The 20,646-nt window shown below is 31.0% G+C and overlaps 4 protein-coding genes across 9 annotated transcripts in view; 2 read left to right on the top strand and 2 right to left on the bottom strand.

Annotated features, from left to right (window-relative positions):
* LOC126859088 (RNA-binding protein 39) lies at window positions 1-10,906 on the top strand. 3 transcript variants are annotated; one of them, XM_050610036.1, is made up of 9 exons: window positions 1-340; window positions 696-769; window positions 3,650-3,714; window positions 5,419-5,799; window positions 6,392-6,596; window positions 6,749-7,015; window positions 7,176-7,351; window positions 7,496-7,666; window positions 8,011-10,906. In XM_050610036.1, exons 2-9 carry the CDS (start codon window positions 752-754, stop codon window positions 8,306-8,308), a joined length of 1,581 nt encoding a protein of 526 aa, XP_050465993.1. In that variant the 5' UTR covers window positions 1-340; window positions 696-751; the 3' UTR covers window positions 8,309-10,906. The 3 variants fall into 3 exon arrangements, with proteins under 3 accessions (XP_050465993.1, XP_050465991.1, XP_050465992.1); XM_050610034.1 differs by lacking the exon at window positions 696-769; XM_050610035.1 differs by lacking the exon at window positions 696-769 and having other exon boundaries at window positions 3,653-3,714.
* LOC126859085 (2',5'-phosphodiesterase 12) overlaps window positions 8,432-20,646 on the bottom strand; it is a 26,809-nt gene continuing 14,594 nt past the window's right edge. The window contains exons 1-8 of one of the 4 annotated variants that reach the window (XM_050610024.1): window positions 14,932-14,991; window positions 14,482-14,734; window positions 13,307-13,857; window positions 13,011-13,150; window positions 12,564-12,850; window positions 12,331-12,486; window positions 12,054-12,174; window positions 8,432-11,940 (exon numbers count right to left, since the gene is read on the bottom strand). In XM_050610024.1, the coding sequence (XP_050465981.1) occupies window positions 11,678-11,940; window positions 12,054-12,174; window positions 12,331-12,486; window positions 12,564-12,850; window positions 13,011-13,150; window positions 13,307-13,857; window positions 14,482-14,661 (1,698 nt within the window). In that variant the 5' untranslated portion in view covers window positions 14,662-14,734; window positions 14,932-14,991 and the 3' untranslated portion in view covers window positions 8,432-11,677. The other 3 variants (XM_050610023.1, XM_050610025.1, XM_050610022.1) reach the window with 3 other exon arrangements.
* LOC126857000 (uncharacterized) lies at window positions 15,361-16,807 on the bottom strand. The gene is made up of 3 exons (XM_050606060.1): window positions 16,662-16,807; window positions 16,025-16,154; window positions 15,361-15,966 (listed from the first exon to the last, which is right to left on the bottom strand). Exons 1-3 carry the CDS (start codon window positions 16,805-16,807, stop codon window positions 15,361-15,363), a joined length of 882 nt encoding a protein of 293 aa, XP_050462017.1.
* The window catches only part of LOC126859114 (uncharacterized), a 72,880-nt gene continuing 69,115 nt past the window's right edge, over window positions 16,882-20,646 (top strand). The window contains exon 1 of the mRNA XM_050610085.1: window positions 16,882-17,098. Within this exon, the coding sequence (XP_050466042.1) occupies window positions 17,074-17,098 (25 nt within the window). The 5' untranslated portion in view covers window positions 16,882-17,073. The remainder of the gene's footprint in view (window positions 17,099-20,646) is intronic.

A 20,646-nucleotide genomic window follows, 5' to 3' on the forward strand; every position in this document is an offset into this window, starting at 1 on the left:
CCGGGAGGGAGGAGAGTTGTTGGTTACTGGCCAAGTTTTCGCTGTTGGCCATTTTGCTTTAGCTCGTTGACAACGTCGTCATCGCGTTACGATAGCATTCGCGTTTAAATCTCTCGATCAGTGCTCGAGTCGTTCTATTTAGAGCGCTCGTCACCTGTACGTTATAGCCTATGATAAATAGATCAGTCTCAAGCTCCCGCACATATCTATTTCTCTTCTCGTCGAACAACGTGAAAAGTCTGGTCTGCTAATGCGTGGCGTTTCAGAGAGCTCTCCAACTCGCGCAATGGCGGAGGATTTGGATGTCGAAGCGATGCTGGAGGCCCCGTATAGGAAGGGGGTAAGCTTTGCTTTTTCAACAATTTTATTTCTATCTTTTACTTCTGTCTGTCATTTTCTCTTTCTCTCTCTATTCTCTTTTATCACCATTTTACGACTCGCTCATGTATGTGGATTGCATTATTTGGATGCTCGAGACGTGCTTTTTTTAATACACGCACTCGCCGTGCAGGAGAGAAAGAGAACCGTTCCCTTGTATTCCTCTATATCTCACTTTCGCTCATTCAATTTTTTACTCTTTCTCTCTTTTTAATATATGGATAGTTTATGTATATGTATATATGTGTAGAACAAAGTACGCCCTTGTCTCTGATGTACCAACTATTGATCAACACCTCCGTTTTCTGTACTTATAGATGGTACGTAACATGTACCCTCGCGCTCGTAGGATGTTCGCCAGCAAGTTCCTAGAATGCACTTGAAAGACGAGGTATTAAGATATAGCAATCATCTAACATCATTTTCTATTTGATTATTTTTTTTCTGTCTTCTGTCTCTAGTCTCCGTTCCTTTTATATATATATATTTTTTTTTATTTTATTGTCTAAAGGCATAACGTTTTGTAACATTAGAATGTAGATGATGCATCGTCATGATGACGTTGCATACTGGAGGCAGTTCTCGACAATAAGAAATTTTGATAGAAAGTTTTGGGCAATTTGTACATGTGATGACATTGGTACTCTTAGACAGGAATCACAGAGGTCTTTTTTTATTTAAACGAAAACTGTGAATACGTCTGAATGAATGTGTGAATATGTCTGAATGAATGTGTGCATGTGTCTGAATTTAAGTATGTCTGATTGAGAATTTAACATATTGCGTATTGAAGAATTCTGAATTTTGGCATTTATGAATTTAAAGATAGGCAAACCCAAGTATTGTTTAGAGTTTCACGAATTTATGGTTTGAAGGATTTTAATATTCAAAGTTAAGTGATTATACATGTACAAAAATCAATGCATGCAGTTTTTAAACATATGGATAACTCAAATGTTGTTGCGTTGCATTTAATAATCAACACTTCTCTGAAAGCAATATTACTTTTCTTAGCATAAAATTATTTTGACTAGATAAAAAAAGGCTTATCTTATCTATAAGGTATAAAGAAAATATTCTATATCATACTAAATAATATAACACTCTGGTAATATCCTATTTGCATTCTTCTCTTTCTCTCTCTTCAAAAATAAACTTGAAGAAAATAATATTCATAAATGTGATAAATTTTAGTTATATATTTATTTTATTTTTCTCATTATACCCAAACATATTATTTTTTTTAACCATGTTTTGTTTGATGAATTCTCTTAATCACTTATCTTATTTTTATATAATTATTACATAATGTAATAATACACGCAGTTTGCCAATTTTTAAATATCTTATGATTTATAAAATGTTATTTACAATATTATTCTTGTTTATGTTCATATGTAATGTGTTATCTGTTTATCTTTATATTATGTATTGTTTGAATACTTTTCTCAATTTATTCTGAAACATATTTTTTGGTTTTTATTATAGCAAAGCTATAAAATGTATTTATAAAATATTCTATCAAATAACTAATCGTCAAAATGCTAAATTTCTCTAGTGTGCTTCTATGGAACCTCAAAATGTTTTACTTACATAATGGTTCTCGCATGAGCGAGCTTATTTTCCAAAATACTTAAATACCTCGCCCACTGTTTTCTTGTACAATTTGTAATGATAGCAATTTGCCTTCTAGGTAATGTCATCGATCAGGTATCACAACACTTATTTGCGGTGCGACAGAAGACACGTCAGGCTTCCGAAATTCATACATTGCTTTTAGCAATGCTTATTATATATTTTGTAAAAGTTGACATTCCTGAATTGTTGCTTACAAAATGCCTATCCATCTTGTTGATCCATTATTTTAGACAATATGCATGTACATGCATATAGCTTCAATGTTGAAAAAAAAAATGAAAGCATAGCAATAAGTATTGAATTTGTGAGCAAGTTTTTTTTTCTAATAATATACTATTTTTTATGTAAATGTATTATTGTTATAATACATAGTATTATATTATATACATGTGTAAACATGTCAAAAAATGCGCTGCTTCTTCAAAAAACTGGATAGGAACTTTGTAAGCATTTTGCGTTACATTTCACATGTTGATGATCAGCCACGTGAAAGTACAACAGTAAACTGGTCAGCAAATTGTGTGAAAAAGAAAGTTACAATGAAATTTATCAAAGAAAATGTTGCTTTTGTGTTCTTCGTAAAAATAATTCATTTATCTTAATCAAATTCAATGTTAATTGAACGAATTACAAAATTCATTTTTATATTCCATTATTCATTATTTATAAATATATATTCGCGTTACAAAGAAATTAGAGAATAAAAGAAACATTTTCTCTGGATTTGGCCAGATCGCAGATCTGCGCGAGTTGCATAAATGCTCCCGGTTGATTTCTTCCCTATGTAGGGAAAGAGGTTGATTTGATAAAATGATCCCCAATTAATGAGAGACATTCCATGTAATCGATAAATGCGCGCGGGCAATCGTAGGCAATCGTAGCGATTAGGGTTGCTCACTCGCGTCTCTCTCTTTGAAATCGTGCTGTCTTTGATGAGGGCTCTCTTTTGCAGAAGAAAAAGGATGTGTGGTTGGCCATTGGTAGTTTAAAGACCAAGGCATGCTCAACCCAAGATTGCAATGCTTTCCTAAAACCCGATAAAGCGATTGGTAAGTCTGAGCCAGCTGCATGCGACCGCGTCGCATCGCTATGCTCACCCCTGTCTCTCTCTCTCTCTCTCTCTCTCTCTCTCTCTATTTCTTTCTTTCTCTCTCTGTCTATCACACATGCTCTCTCTCACCCTCGCTCTCTTTTTTCTTGTACCTTTCTTTCCCTTCCTCAGCGCTCTCGGACATCTATATAGAATCCTGGAAAAATAAAACGAACAGAAAAAAAGATGAGAAAGAGCACGAGAATTGACGCCCGACGTCTGTCTCTATCATCCAGCATAAAAAAAAATAGCATTGCTCTTCCGCAGCAAGGAGAAAGGTTGCTACCGTATTAATATCGACAGGATAAGAAATAGAAAAGAGATTCACTCGTTCCCAATTCTTGTCGAATTTGTATTTGTAGAGAACCCAGAAATGAGATATAATAACGTTAATGTGATATTTGTATATAATTTCATATAGCTAAAAAAACATTGTCGTTACAAAATTTACTAACGTTCTACGATTTGCTTTTTGTCCCCTTGTTCGCGCGTCCCTGCCACATCGACTGGCTGGCATGGCATTCAACTGTTTGCTGTTCGTAGGAGCAGGACTCCTCCTCCAAAGACAAGTCCTCCAAGGAGAATGGGTCTAGTCGCAAATCATCAGGGTGAGTAGAACATCTTTTATCAATTATTTAGTTATATTAAAGATTAATTAGGAGGAGAATGTAAATAAAGAGTTATGAAACTCTTTTAATTGCACGATCCTTGTATTTATCTTCAAAACTAAGCAAGATTATAGGTGACCCTAACACGTGTTAAAACCTCAATATCTAAGGAGTGTCTTTTACTAAGATATAATTATTGACCTAATTGCTATTGTTTCGCTTTTATTCGTCACATTTTGAGATTTTTATTTGGGTTGCTTTTGAGATAATAAATTATATCGATACATCTGAATTATGGTATTGAATGTGATGCATAGTAATAAAGGGGTGATTGATAATATGATAAGATTAATTGTGTTTCATATAAAGTTTAATTGTGTTTCATATAATGATTAAAAATTAGAGACACTTTAATTTTTTCAATTTAATTTTGAGGGACTTCAATCATAAAAAAAGATTGCAGTAAAATTTGGATACTATAAAAGATCTATTTTTTTTTTTTTTTTTTTTTTTCATTCAATCTTTTTGTATCAAAATTCTTTTACATCAAATCTTTGTTAGGCTATCCTTTTAACCCAAAATTATACACTTATAAAATTGTATAAGTTGCCAAAATTGTCAAAGTTTGAACAAAACTGTAATTCGAGTATTGTATTAGCATGCTAATTCTGATACACTGCAAATTTATATTCGATTCGAGTTATACTAAAGAGGAAAGTCTTTACTTAAGTGTTATCCCTTGCGTCACTGCTGTGATTTCGCATAACCATGTCTTTGCGCCATAATTGAAGCAGCGTTAGTCATTCGCCTTAACAGACCCATCTGAAGTTTTATTCTCTTTGTTATAGACCCCATACAATTAGTGTAAATGCTGGTTAATTTGATAATTCCAAAGGTTAAACCAGACGATGGTAAGTATATATAGGAAGAATATCTGTATTACAGACTCCTCTCGCGAACTCGAAATGCATATTTTTCTTAATAAAGACAAAATTATATAGAATCACGAGAACGCTTGTTTTTGCGTTATCTTAACTCAACCGAGTCTTGGAAAACTCGATTTAAATACCGAAAATCTATATAGTTGATAACGCAACTTTGTTTTCTGTGACTGAATTAGGTATTGCTGTAGAATTAAAAACGCGCATTTTTGAGCGCTTCATTTTATATGTACACTATCCATACATTATCCATTTCAATTATTTTATATAAAAGAAAAATGATACTATATGAAATTCAATCCAAGTTCACTAGTGATATATATTCTGCAATAACAAAATTTCATAGTTATTATAAACATTGATGAAGAGATTTTTATTATAAACATTGATGTTGAGATTTTTTTTATTCCTAATTATATATATTATTTTATAAATTTTATGAATTATTTTGCAAGATGTTTGGCCTATCTTTAATTTTTTTAGATACTCTAATCAATTTTATCGTTTATTTATCATCTTTTCAATATTTAATCGTTTATGATTCAAATATCTTGAAAATTTGACTTTGACATTCTTTTTAGTTTGGTGTCTAACATAAGCTAATATGTCTGATATATCCTGTGACATACATCTGCAATAACGATTACACATGGATACCTTGTGTCTCCACTTTGGTACACTTAAAGGTTTATTGAATTGAACATTACTCGATCCCCTTCATTTTAAGCGAACCTTTTTAATTGAAGTATTTTTCTTTTTATAGGAAAAGCAAACATCGTTCGCGTTCTCGTTCACGATCTCGAGATCGCGATCGTCGGGAAAAGGACAAAGATCGGCGGGATCGTGACAGAGACAGGGACCGGGATCGCGATCGGGACAGAGATCGCGATCGCGATCGTGATCGTCGACGCAGATCGCGATCGCGAGACAGGCGAGACCGCGACAGGGATCGAGACAACGATAGAGACAGGGACAGGCGAGACAGAGACAGAGACAGGGATAGGGATAGGGATAGGGATAGGGATAGGGATAGGGATAGAGATAGAGATAGGGATAGGGATAGAAGAAGAAAGAGATCACTAACTCCGCTCACTCTTCCCAGAGCCCGACCGCCGTTCGGCAAAGGTCACAGCCCTCTTGGAATGTAAGTATACCTTATACATGTTGAGACATTTGTACTTTAATCAAAGAATATTATATTTGAATAAGGATCGAAATGTTCTGCTATTTATAACATATATTGTAGATACTAAATCATTTGCGTTTATCATTGCTTTTCTTATTTAATCTGTCTATACTATTTAAACTTTTCAAAAACAAGCCATATTCTATTTAATTTATGATAAAATCTAATTAATTTAATTAAAAATTTTAAAGAATGTTTTTTTTTCATCAATTGAAGCATGATACTGTTAAATAATGAGTTATCTTTGCTTCTCAATGATTATATGGCTGATTCTAAGTCAAGATTTTGTAACTGAGAGGTTGTATGTTTTGAAATGCATAATTGACTAGACCCAATCATAAATTTTGCAATCTATGATTTTGGGGGATGTATTTATGCTAAATTAATTTGGATGTGAAATTTCACTTATTTTGTTACTGTTGTGTACATATAATAGTAACAGAAATTAATATTCAACAATATCAAACTTATAAAGCAGAATTTTACCTGAATTTTTTAACATGTATTATGTTCTTTTTTTTATATTTATTGACAATAATTTTGTTTTTAGAAATGATGAATTGACGCCAGAGGAGCGAGATGCCCGAACTGTATTTTGTATGCAACTAAGTCAGCGAATCCGTGCACGTGATTTGGAGGAATTCTTTTCGAGTGTCGGCAAAGTGCAAGATGTTAGACTAATTACATGCAATAAAACTCGAAGATTTAAGGGCATTGCTTATGTCGAATTTAAGGATCCAGAAAGTGTGACACTTGTGAGTATATTTGCATTATTATTTGCAAATGAAGATAACTGATGAAATATTATTTTTTGAAATAATACTGTTTTTTGAACGTTTTAAACGAAATTTTCATGAAGAATCAAACAAATAACTGAGAAAATATTTCTTTATTTTTACATTTACAGGCTCTCGGTCTATCAGGTCAGAAACTCCTTGGCGTACCTATTGTAGTACAGCATACACAAGCTGAGAAGAATCGTATGGGCAACTCGATGCCAAACTTAATGCCTAAAGGACAAACAGGACCCATGCGATTGTATGTAGGATCTCTGCATTTTAATATTACAGAAGATATGCTTCGCGGAATTTTTGAACCATTCGGAAAAATTGATAACATTCAATTAATTATGGACCCTGAAACCGGGCGTAGCAAGGGTTATGGTTTTCTCACAGTAAGTTTTTCTAATATTATCTACTATGCAAATGTGTCTTTTCTTTAAATATATGCAGAGTTATTATTTCTTTATAAAATAATTTGGTCGATATCTTTTAATTCATATAAATGTTCATGTTATATCTATGTAAAACTCAAAATCCTTATTACATTTTCAGTTCAGAAATGCAGATGATGCGAAAAAAGCTTTAGAACAACTGAATGGATTCGAACTCGCTGGTAGACCTATGAAAGTTGGCAATGTAACAGAACGAACTGATTTGATTCAGGGACCTTCTCTTCTCGATACAGATGAGTTAGATCGTAGTGGTATCGATCTCGGTGCAACTGGAAGGTATGTAAAGTATGATAAAAGGGAAAAGACACACACACATACACGAAATAACACATATAAAAGAATATGTACAAATATGTATGAATATGCACATATAAATATAGAAGTATATTTTAAAATATTCATACAATATAATTCTTGCAGATTACAGCTGATGTTCAAATTGGCGGAAGGTACAGGCCTGGAAATTCCTCCTGCTGCAGCAAACGCTTTAAATATGGCTCCAGTCATGACACAACCACAGCCGCCACCTCAAGCAGCACCTCCAATTGCGACACAGTGCTTTATGTTATCGAATATGTTCGATCCACAAAAGTAAGTCGCCTAGATTTCGTTATATCAAAGCAGCATTTACGAACGTTTACGAATCATAAATTGCATATTTGTAGACCTGGTGTCATGTATACTGTACTTTCACTAGGGGGAATATATATGCTAAATAAAAATATTATCATACTCTTAAGCATATCTATAAACAGTCATATGCACAATAATGATAATTTGACAAACTTGTTGTAGAAACTTTTTTAAATAATCATTATTAATCTATTAATATTAACTTTATTAAATATTAAATGTAAATTCGTAAATATTTCTAATACTAAAACTATATTTTTCTGAAAAATTCAAACTATAACTTTTATCGTCATTGATTTCAGTGAGACAAATCCTAATTGGGCAAAGGAAATCCGCGACGATGTAATTGAAGAATGCAACAAGCATGGCGGCGTGTTGCACGTGTACGTGGATCAAGCATCACCACAGGGCAACGTTTATGTGAAGTGTCCGTCGATTGCAACCGCTGTGGCAGCGGTAAATTCGCTACATGGTCGATGGTTTGCCGGTCGTGTCATAACTGCCGCCTATGTGCCGGTAGTGAATTATCACTCTTTGTTCCCGGACGCAATGACCGCGTTGCAACTATTAGTACCAAGCGCGCCGCGAAGAGGAATGTGATAATCTTAAAATGAGCAAGCGAACAACAATCGTCGTCCACTGATGTTTAAATCTGCGTAGTATTGCATTCTATTTTCTATCCATACACATACATTCACTATCATCTCTTTCGCATAAGAATACTTTTTTTTTTTTTTTTTTTTTTTTTTTATTATTATTATTAACGAAATGAAAAAAGGAAGTATCAGTCAAAATTTCCACGAGACGCAACGAGTCAAGATGATCGCACTAAGAATAGTATCACAATGGCATAAATTCACAGCATATCATAAACGCAATAAACTCAAATCATCTCATTTCATAGCATCATGCATCATTCGCAGGAGATTTTGATCGAAATGTAATCAAAATTTGTGATAGTTGGAAAAATACATTAGTTTTTGTTAACATTTTGAATCTGGCTATTTCAAATATAAATCAATTTAGAGGAAAGATGAGATGGACTATAAAATAATTTTTGCCCTATTATATGTATATACATATAAAATAGAATATAAAATAGAATAATACATATGTATGTACATATAATAGGGAATAAATTATTTTGCAGTTCATCTACTCTCCTCTAAATTGATGTATATTTAAAATATATAATATATATAATTTTTTTCTTTTTCACAACATGATGTGAAAATATATATTATCTAAGTAAAATAGATATTATCTTAAATTAATTTTTTTTTGGTTATATTATAATAAATAATATATTGCAACATGAAATATTTTTAATTATATACTTACATCAAGATTATAAAAATAATTGATATTGTGGAAACGGAGTGAATATATATATAATTTCTAAAATATTTTTTCTATTGCATAAAAATGCATCAGCATGCCCCATTTATAAAATAATAATTAAAAAATGAGGGCATAAAAAAAAATTTATGGCGGATTCAAAATGTTAATAGTTTTAATAAAATATAGTTTGTTTTTGTATGAAGACAGTCATTATTTCTTTCAAAATTACAAAATAAATATTTATTGATATGACGCAAAGTTTTGTTCTATATCGACATATTATGTTTTGCGTTCAATGTAGCATGTTTTTAAATTCGTTTTTGTGTCAATGCTTAATCGATCATTTATATGGTCATATTGGATGAGAAAAACTTAATCCTCTCATTCCTAATCAATTTCTAGTGTAAATTACTTAGTAGTAAATTTGTATCTAAAGAATGAAAAACACTAAATATTAAAATAATAAAAAAACATGTCAGTTGTATTGCCTAATTAATTTTAATTCCTTGCTTTTTAGGGTATATCCTCCCTAGATTACATCTGTGACTGCAATATTAAATAAAAAAAACTCATTTAATTAGATTTATTTTATTTCAACTTCTTTGAAATTAAAAAAAGTTTATTAGTATATAGTGATTATTCATTGTCATATATACATATTTCTATTGAGAATGAAAGGATTAAGATATGTTTATAATGGGTATAACAATGATTTATACTAACGAGAATTATGTTAAGTATACATTGGATTTGTTATATTTATATTGAAATTGAAGAACAAAAATGTATGGTGATAAAATGTTTACACATAGAAATCTTTAATTCGGATAATTATTGCATTGATACACGATAAGATTTTCTTTATTTTCATTAATAATATATGCGATTTTGCAATAGATTACCATTTTAATAAAAAATTATTGTGATCAGAAATAAAATACATAATATATATCATATAAAATCTTTCTATGAGCAGTAAAATGCAATTGTAGAATTTTTAGTTATATGTAGAGATACTTATGTACAAAGTTATAACAAAAATAATAGACCAAGTGGAGTATTCTCGTTTTTGGAGTCGCGACTCCAAAAAATTGTTTGAAAATTTTTTTATTACTCTTATATTAAAAAAGAATGAAAAGTTAATAAAATTATTGTGTGTATGGTAGACTCGAAATAATTGGTTAAAGAACAAAATAAATTGTAAGGATTTATTTTGCATAAAACATTCTTGTTTATGTTTGTATATTTGCTTACATGCTGCAAGATTTTGCATAAACAATTGCGTCAATGGAAATCAGAACTAGACATTTTTTTTAGTTGAAATAATTTATTTTTTTAGATTTTTCTTTGATTAAATAATGAGAAGATTCTCTTATTGTTAGATCTCAAAATCTCGCAGTTTGTAAAGTATAATATAATATTTCATGTAGCATTCATGAAAAAGCAGCATAACATTTTTCATTCTTTTCTAAAAATATCTCAGATCTCAGATCTATTTATATGTCAAACATTCTATAAGTAGTTTCGGATTCAGATAGTCATAAAGTATGGAAAATTTCTAAGCGTTACATGTAGACTTTCCAAAGTGTCGATTACAAAATGCAAAAAAATTAATTTTTTGCTCTTATAAAATAAAAGATTCACTGAAAATATTTTGCGTATTGATGTAAGAAGTTTGTAGTTTAACAAAGTTCAAGATTCTTGTTGATCGTTATGATCGAGAAAGAAACAATTAATTTGTATATAAGTTTTTGTAAATTATAATTCTAAGTAGTGTTATAGACACATAAGTAATGTTAATTTACTGTACCTTCGTATTAACAAAATGAATGTATACTTTGATGATTATAAATGAAATTTTGAGTTTTATCGTATTCCTAATACAAAACACATACATACATATACAAAATAAAATAAAATATTTGGGATCCATTCAATAAAGTTGAATGTATTATAAGTTATATAGTAGCTAAATTTTATTAGGCGGATTTTCAAGCATTTTATTTATTTTTCAGAAAAAGAATTTATAGCCAGTATAATAATAGCCTTTAATTTGTTAGCTATCCAGCACAGATTTTTTTCGTATTTCCATTTTAAAGACAATAATAGATTATGAATCTATTATTATACAAAGTTAATCTATTACTATACAAAGTTACATTTCGTCCCAATAGACCTTGTGCTAATTGATCAAAAGATTCACAACTATTATTTATTAATTTACAAATTGAAAAAAGAATCTTACTTTTATCACATCCTATTTCAATATGTAATGAAGAAAAACTAGAGCTTTGACATCACTAACAAATTTAAATATAAAACATTTTGAGATAAAACTTGATTTCCAGAAAATCTCAAGCTTGATCTGTCAACTTAATTTTCAAATGTCAGCGTAAAAAAGGGTAAATGCGTATAAATATGTATAAATAATTCAGAATTATATATCAAAATCTTGAAGTAATGATTATAAACATAAGTTTCAATAATAGTGCTAAAGATTTAAATTTGATAGTTCTTTTATATTATATTTGTAACTGTGATCTGTTTTAATCACTATATATTTAATATAAATGAGGATTAATTCTAGACAATGCCATATGTTTTAAATAATTTCAATATGTACGTTTATTATTCTTTTAATTTTAAATCTGTGCACAAGGATATGTGATCACTTGGAAACACAACAGATGGTAAACCCGTATGAAGAGTAAGCTCCTCCTTACTAGGCATCGGGATTATCTGCTCTACTTCGAATTTATCTCTCTCATAGAATATATAATCTAGACAACCAGAAAACTCTGGCGTGTAATTCGTATACTCTGGCGTGCCACAGGCACTAGACATGCAAAGATCTTGCATTAAGGATACATTTTCTACAGCTTCCTCGGCATCTGAAAAGAAAGATAATTTTATACAATTGCTTCGATCGCGTACACATCGTTTTTAAATTAAGAAATAACTAAATAAAAAGAGCTTTTGTAAATTCATATAAAAAATCACTCACTACTTCTCCAGTCTACACATGTCTCCGGAACGTAATTTTCAGTCATTAGTTGATAAATGCCGCATTCTGGCACGCTATTAAAGTCTCCACAAAGTATTATGCTTACATTATATTCGGGATTCTGTCAACGTATACATCATATAATCGTAATTGCAAAATTATATAATATAAACTTAAAAAAGCGTTTGATTTAAATTTATATAAATGTTAGAACAATTTCCAAATTATATTTTCTTTGAACATATAAGTGTAAATAAATTTTATCACTAAAAATTACCTCTTCTCGTATTTTTTTCGCTACTTCATGCACGTATGTAATCGCGTAATATCCTTGCAACAAACGTATGTGATCTGCATCGGGTTTAAAGTATAAATGCGTATTACCGATGACCAAGATTTCAGATCGGTTCTCTTTAGATCGCAATGTCGTTACCTAAATTATCATTACATTTAGTCTTCTTGATTGATACTAATATTAGTAGTAATATCGATAATAAATAATCTCATTACCTGAATTGTTGTATTTCTACCAAAAAACCTCTCCTTTGTCTTTTCATTGTTGATTTTGGACCAAACAGCGGCGAACCTTGGAAAAGTGGTATTTTGAGCCATTACACTATATTCAAATCCTAATTTCTCGAATCTTTCTTGATTGAAAAATGTGGCAAGTCCTTCGTTAATTTCATTCTTTGTGATAAATACGCCATCGTAATTTAGCATGTACAAAGATGGCAACAAGTCATACTCATATATTTTCCTGTCTACTTCTTGCAGACAAATTATGTCACTATTAAAACCTATAAGAAATGTATTATAAATGTATTATTCTTTTTTTAAATTAAAAAAAAAAATAATATTTATCAACTATAATTTTCAGACAAAATATTTTATAAAATTTTTTTTTTGCATTTGGTAAAACAATATAAATAGTTTAAGAATTATATGCTTGGTTTGTACCTATTATTTCTTTGAGTATTAATTGTTTTCTATAGTCCATATCTAATGCATATTGTGGACAATATGGATACAACACATCCTTCGAAAAATCAGAATCAGCATATGTATCTGCTAGTATATTGTAGGACATTATTCTAAAACTGAAAAATTTGTCCCCTTCATATACTGTATATAAGTAAAATGTATGCTTGATATAATTTCTATTTTGTTGTATCATAAAGAATGTTTCACTTCGTATTTATCACATTTTATGAGTATCATAATTACACATATAATGTATATATGCATGTATATACCTTCTGCCCAATAATTTATGTTTCGTAAATTGATGTCGAATGTCAAATGGACATGGCCCAGGACCAGCCTCCACGACGCTCTTCGACTCTACTTCCATGTTATAACCAGAATCCGACTCATTTCGCGGTTCGCAGTTAATCTTCAAGTTGCAACCAATGTCAGATATGTTTGGTATATACAGATATCCATTTCCTATGTGAGTCCATAAATTTGGCTTGTTGTTAATAGCATCGTTTTTGTACCAGTTAAATATCGACCGTTTCTTGTCAGTGTACAATGATTCAAATTTAGATGGGTAAGTTGGAAAACCCACTAGTATACTTGATGGTAACGAAATATTGATGATATAAGGTGCATTATGTTTCACTAAAAACGTTTTCTCGAATATAACTAGCTTAAGTTCTGCATTATCCTGTAGAAGGCTCTCGCACAACACGTTGCCATCCACTTTGATATCATCCTTAAGAAGCTTGATTTTCCCAGTATCCACGTTATCACTTGGCAGAGAACATGTATCTAAATTATGATCTTTTTTTCTTTTCCTCTCCATCTAAAAATAAAATTCTGTTTTGTTTCTCGTGATTAGATACCTTACTTTTTATATTCTATTTATTTTCTTTTCAATTTTTATATAAAATCTATATTTAAAAATTATAATTTTCAAGTTAATTTCTTTTCGCAAAATTTTTCGATATTTAATGTATAAAGGATATTTTACTTTTTGTAATTATTTTTAAAGGAAATTTTTTTTCAATTGTAATACAATTAAAAAAAAAGTATTGTGAAATATAGAGTACCATAGTAAAATTTATTATATTAATGAAATATAATTTCTTTTAATATAGACTATTTTAGAAAAAAAAAAGCATATACAAATTATTCATTGTTTCATATTGAGAAATTTATGTACACACAATTAACATATCAAATATAATTTGAAATTATAATTACTATGTTTTGTAGGAATAAGAATAATCTATAAAGTATGCAATTAGTTCCAAGTTTAAAATTCAGCACATCAGATTTGAATGTTGCAGATTAATAATTCAACAACTTTCTGTATTTAATGCAATCAATAATATTCATTACAAATGCATAACTTTGTATATATTTTCTACTTTTACATATATCATTAAACTGTTTTAATTTGCAAATGTTATTTCAGCATCCTCACCTTTTTATTTATGATCTTGCAAACATTTGTGTCGATCCTCTTGAGGAAGTTGTTCACGCTCTCTGCGATCTGCCTGGAGAAGTTGAATTGACGGTCGACTTTCATCGTCTCGTCCACGTAGCGGAATGAAATGTCGAACACCTCGCTACCTTTCTCGTAGCGGAGGAAAGCCTCGTTCATCTTTAACACGTGTTTCGGGTGCACGTGTTTGCTGCGGAACGACGTGAGGATCGACGATGAGACCAGATGAGCTCTGTACGAGAACAATTTAACCGCGAATACACTTTGCATTGTAATCACATCTGCGTTTTATTCACTTCGAAACGCACAGTACAGAGCTTCATATAAAGCTATTTAACACGTTAAGAATCAAATTTAATAAAATTAAAGCATGTGTAAGTTGTGAAAAGAAAGTTTCAGCATTGAAAATCAATTTGAGGTTATAAATACCTTTGTGATGTTTCTCTTCGCACGCTTGCAAGAAATTCGGAAATGTAGAGACCTACGTTAATCATGATCATATATAGGAGAACGATTTTCTTGTTTTTATCGACAGATGTTTGATTCTTCTACACGTTAGATGGCGCCATAAAGTATATAAAAAAATTGGCGCTTACGCTGATCTTTATTTAATAAAATAAAAAAATATTTATGTATATTATAAATTGATTACTGTCTTTACGAAAAGTGAAACATGAACACAAAAATTTAGGATAATATCCCTAAATATTATATTTTAGGATATTTTTATTTTTACATAGTCATATTCTTTAATTAGTCTGAATTTAGCTTGTATCTCTCTCTCTCTCTCTCTCTCTCTTTCTTATGAAATAGTGACAAGTTATACAATATAATGATTTTATTTTCTGTTTTCTAATTTTATTTTTCTTTTTTTATATCTTTGTTATTTTCTTGCTGTGTTTCCTCGTGTTCTTCTGGTTTTGTTTCTTCGAATTTTTCTAATTTTGTTTCTTCATATTTTTCTGATTTCGCCTTCTCGTATAACTCTCCTTCTCTCTCTTCATGTTTTTCTAATCTCGTTCCGTCGGATTTCTCCGATTTAGTTTCCTCGTGTTTGTCTTCTTCTACTCCTTCATATTTTTCTAATCTCGTTTCTTCGGATTTCTCTGATTTCTCTGATTTAGTTTCCTCGATTTTCTCTGATTTAGTTTCCTCGAATTTTTCAGATTTAGTTCCTTCGAATTTCTCTGATTTAGTGTCCTCGGATTTTTTCGATTTTGCTTCTTCATGTTCTCTATGTAATTCCGTTTCCTCGAATTTCTCAGATTTCATTTCCTCACATTCTTCTAATACATTTTTTTCATGTTCTTCTAATTTTGTATTGTCGTTTCGTTTTGCAGAGCTGATTTCTTCGTCATTTTTCAAATCAGACTTCTTTTTAAAATCTTCGTTCCTTCTTCCTCTCGATCGTCCCGCTCTTGGATATTTGACGGTCACGCATGTAGGTACTTTTTTTTTAACCATCTATAACTTTTAAATTTTTAGCCATCGCTCACGCAATATCCGCTAAATAATTACTTACCATACGAGGTAGTATTTTTTTAGTTAGAATTTTTCGGGCAGTTATGGTCTTGTCCCAGGCCTGTTTCTCCTTCCACCAAATACGCTGATATTCGTTCGAGAGTAATTGTTCGATACGAGGCTGCATTTCTCTGTGGAAATTGAAAATCGTAAAAAAAATACATATTTTTCTTTGAAAATTGATAAGAAGAAGAAAAACTTAATCTAGACAATTCGAGAAGAATTTTTTATTTATTTGTACTTTAATCTTTATTCATTTACATTCGCCTTTATTTTTATTTGAAATTTATCATAATTCTTTAATATCTTTTAATTAGATATCTTTAAATTTAATTGATGTCTTTAGATTTTTGATATTTTTTTTTTTTGGGGGTATAGGATGTTATTTTCTTGTAAAGAATGACATGAGAATGGATCTGTTCTTTACAGCTGAATTAGTGCAGCCACAAAAAGAACAGATTTAATTTTAATGCGTTCTCTTGGAAACTATATTAATATAATATTCTATGATTAAACAATTCGATTATAATAGTTCAATTTCCCTATCTATCTTATATTATACATCTAGGCAGGATGATTACATGATTATATGTTCGAGCCAAATATTTTGGATCGCGAGTTTTTTTTTTTTCCTGTACCTATTAAGTGCATACAAATATTCATACTTTTCATACGACGGCACGAATGCTCTCGTCGTCGTGTAGCTCGACGACACGATGTTGTCCGGTGCTTTTTGTGGCACCGCGGGGGTCCATCTTTTAAAGCGGACGTCCGTTGCGTTCATGCGGACGATCCTGGAAGCTCCTTCGAACGTGTCTGTCTATCGGCGCGATGTGCGCGAACGGGAGTGTCGGCGATTTTAAAATCGATTCCTTTCGGCAAGTCTTTTTGGCGAAGGTTATCGCAAATCGTGGTGGACAAGACTGGACTTGACAAAGGCGAATCGAAACGAGTGTATAAATGAACGACGAGGGCGGCTCTGGAACGCGATATGCGTTTTCTCGCTGAACATTTTATCGCGAGGTTATCGAACGACACTCATCGATACAAATGGCGGCAAATTTCGCGGGACGAGGTATGTGTGTTCGACAGATTTGGCGAGTAATATATTCGTACTTGGCAACCGCAACTTTTATTTACATTTCCTGTCACGAAATTGGCATAAGCGTAATAAATAATAATATATTGTAGCGCAATAATATAATGAGTATTGCACAGATTCTAAAAGGAAAAGGAGAGAGAGTGCGGTTGGAAAGAATAATATATAGCTTTATTCGTATTCACTTTTTTACTCCTTATTTTCTTTCATCATCACAAACACAAAGCGTTATGTTTATTATTTTATTGTTTCAAAATAAGATACATGCGAATATATTTAATAAGAATTTTTGCAAATATTACATATCTTGAACATGATAAATTTCCACCTTCTTTTCAACTTTTTTATTTACATTGTTTATTTATTTTTGCAAATGTCGATTTCTTTGCGGCTTTCTTAATTATTAAGTTTTAATGCTAAATATCTCGTCTATATAATTGTCTTCTCTTGTTTGTAATTTTCTTAAAGAGTAATAAATTAAGAGCAAAGAATAAAATTTTGCTATATCTTTAATTCTTGCACTTAATTTTTACAATAAAAAGTAAACAAATTAAAAAGAAAAATATATTTTTGATTTTAAAATGAACAAAATATATAATATATAATATGATTTTGTAAATTCCAATTAAACAATTTTTTTTATATTAACTTATAATTTGAGAATTATTGAGAGATTATTGAGATGTTTTTTAATGTTTGTAAATATTTTTATTTCAAGTTTAAGTAAACTATTTGTCTACAAACTATCTACATTTTATACTGAAAATCATTCTTGCATTAGTTTTTTTTTAATGATCTCTTCGCTATCGTTATAATTAAATTCAAAATAGCGCGAAAAGCAAAAAAAAAAAATTCGCTTCTACAGGTTCTACTTTCGTCGATCCCCCGAGTTACAAGTACCGATATAATCAGCTGATTGTAGAAGCGCATGCCAAGCGCATTAGTTGCCGTAAATAAAAGTGAGTTTGGCCGCGTTCAGGTACGTGCGATGACCGTGAACGCCGATTATTAATCTCATGATTTAATACCTTCGCACATGAACGTGCGCAAGCATATCGCGTTGATTTTATGTCCTTTTATTCAGGGGTTAGTTAACGTATCACCAGTTGACGTATCACCTTGTCAATTCCACTCGGATATTCGCAGACATAAATCCATGATGATGCAAATCCAACGTTTCCTTCGTAATGCAGGGTATAAAGCAGGATATATAAATAGCGCGACATTTTCCACTGATACTAATTGATACTAATTAATAGCCGCTGTTTTTTATTGTTAATATATCTTGATATGTATTATATAAATAGTTACAATTTTTATAATTTTATGTAATATAGCAAAGAAACAGGAAAAGAGAAGAACAAGGAGGAAGAGAGACAGAGAGAGAGAGAGAGAGAGAGAGAGAGAGAGAGAGAGAGAGAGAGAGAGACTGATTTGAATATCTATTGATAATTTTTTAAATTAAGAATAAAGAAGCTTATTTATGTTTTAAATATTCTCAAGAATTAAATTTTTTAAATTTTTATTATTGTTTTAATATTTTTGTAATTTTATAGCAAAAAAATATATAAAATTTTTTGTATTATCGTATAATGGCGAATAAAACATAAAGTTCAACAAAGTAGAAGTTTCATCGAGCAAATTAGAAATTAATCGATTAAATCTTTTGCGTTTGTCCAATTAGCATTGAAAATCGTCACTTCATGATCGCTCAAATAAGATTTTCTCGCATAAATTCTTATATATAATTTTCGTCATTTTGTGCTTACATAATTGTAACTGATTCGTCGAGAAAGTCCGAGATGATGAGAAATGAAACCGAAAGTTAGTCCCGTGTCGAAAAATAAAGAAAGACGAAGCGCGCGACGTAAGATAAATGCAGAATCGATACAATCGTGAAGGACAATCGTGTTCATGCTAATGAATTTTTTTTTACTCTCCATCGATGGTAATCGTCGTTATATGCGTATATTACGCGTATTGCGATACTGCGTACACCTTTATTAAGTCGTTTGGCCAAGCCACACCCGTGTGGAATCAGGAACGATCTTTAAAAGTCCGATGTTTTCATACTCGTTACCCGAATTCCGCAAATTGAATGGATTGCATTCGAAGGAAATAAAAGAGAAGTACTTGATTTCAAGCTTCAATCATCGTGACAATGTTTTTTTTTGCTGTAATTATCTCTCTTTTTGTAATTTACATTTTTTTATTATTTACATCTCCCGTTATTTTCTACCTTACATCACTCTTGCTGCCATTGTATAACAAGAACGTTTATTTTTATACGTAATTAAAATATGTTTTATTTTTTTTTTTTTTGCGATATTTTGACTTGATGAAACTTGAATAATTTAGAGAATTATCTCTCTCAACAATGGAAAAAATCTTCAAAATTATTTTTTTACATAACACAAAAGTGAATGAAATTTGTCTAGAGAAAGAGAGTTACGACTTTTACATTATCCGAAAGATCGAAAATATATAACAAATAAGATGAAAGAAAAATAACATTCATAATCAATATCGAAATGGATTTATTATTTTTTTCATACATAAAATAATCTTATTTTATACACACGATTCGATTCGGCCGAGAAGCGAGTAATTGAATTACATCGAGGGAATATCCTTTTATTCGTTTTACGTTATGCAAAAATATCACCATCGCGACCTAAATACTATTTGCAATCACATTCGCAGACAATGCGCAGCCGGCATTTTTTAATTTATCGCGACGTCGGGATCGCGAAGAGATTTCTCGGCGTAATTGCGTTCGTCGTTTCTTAATTGACTTTTTTTTTTTTTATCGGCTTTAATCGGGTTGCACAATGTCGCGCTCTCCGCCACACGGATATCGCGCACGCACGCACGCACCCACAAAATTTGCATAAAGGATATCATGTTCCACGGCCGGAATAATCTGGCCCACGGCCCGCATAATCCCGTCGACTTTCTGGCGGCCGTATATATACACGATTGCGCTTTGTAACAGCTTTGATATGCAAAACCGTGTTTTCGATCGGTCCTGCGCGCAGATATAATTCTTCCATTTAAAACTTCTCTCAGGCAATCTCTGCGGAGCAGCCGGCTTTTATTCCGCCGTCATCGTATCATATTGAGACAAGGTTAGTTATTACTTAACCCTCTTTCGGTATCGAGACCTTACTTATAAAGAGAAGAAATTTAAATTTTTTTATAACTTGTATTTCTTCTGTAGGCAGAATTGCGAAATTTAGAATGTTCTTGAAGTCATCGAACAGAATAGCTGGGAAAATTTACGCGTAGTTTTATATTAAATTAAGTATCCATTTTTCTATTTATTATGTCCAGTTATTAAATTGCATGATTTTTGAAATATAATTATATAAATGTTCTGAGAAAGCAATTGGAAAATGAAAAAACGAGTATATTAACGAGTTCTTTTTAACAGACGGGATATCGCAATTTGTATCTCACTTCTTTACTTGTTATTTCGGTCAAACAGTCAGACAGGTGATTCTGTATAATTTTGAAGAATAATT

The sequence above is a fragment of the Cataglyphis hispanica genome, chromosome 2, assembly GCF_021464435.1.
Source record: "Cataglyphis hispanica isolate Lineage 1 chromosome 2, ULB_Chis1_1.0, whole genome shotgun sequence".
NCBI lineage: Eukaryota > Metazoa > Arthropoda > Insecta > Hymenoptera > Formicidae > Cataglyphis > Cataglyphis hispanica.

Bases quoted from the DNA above. Each gene is read 5' to 3' on its own strand.
- LOC126857000 (XM_050606060.1), bottom strand. From the start codon at position 16,807: ATGAACGCAACGGACGTCCGCTTTAAAAGATGGACCCCCGCGGTGCCA. The intron at 16,155-16,661 runs GTACAGGAAAAA...CAATTTCCACAG, and splicing joins TATTTGTATGCACTTAATAG to AGAAATGCAGCCTCGTATCG. The intron at 15,967-16,024 runs GTAAGTAATTAT...TAAAAGTTATAG, and splicing joins AAAAAATACTACCTCGTATG to ATGGTTAAAAAAAAAGTACC.
- LOC126859088 (XM_050610034.1), top strand. From the start codon at position 251: ATGCGTGGCGTTTCAGAGAGCTCTCCAACTCGCGCAATGGCGGAGGAT. The intron at 5,800-6,391 runs GTAAGTATACCT...TTTTGTTTTTAG, and splicing joins GGTCACAGCCCTCTTGGAAT to AAATGATGAATTGACGCCAG. The intron at 6,597-6,748 runs GTGAGTATATTT...TTACATTTACAG, and splicing joins ATCCAGAAAGTGTGACACTT to GCTCTCGGTCTATCAGGTCA.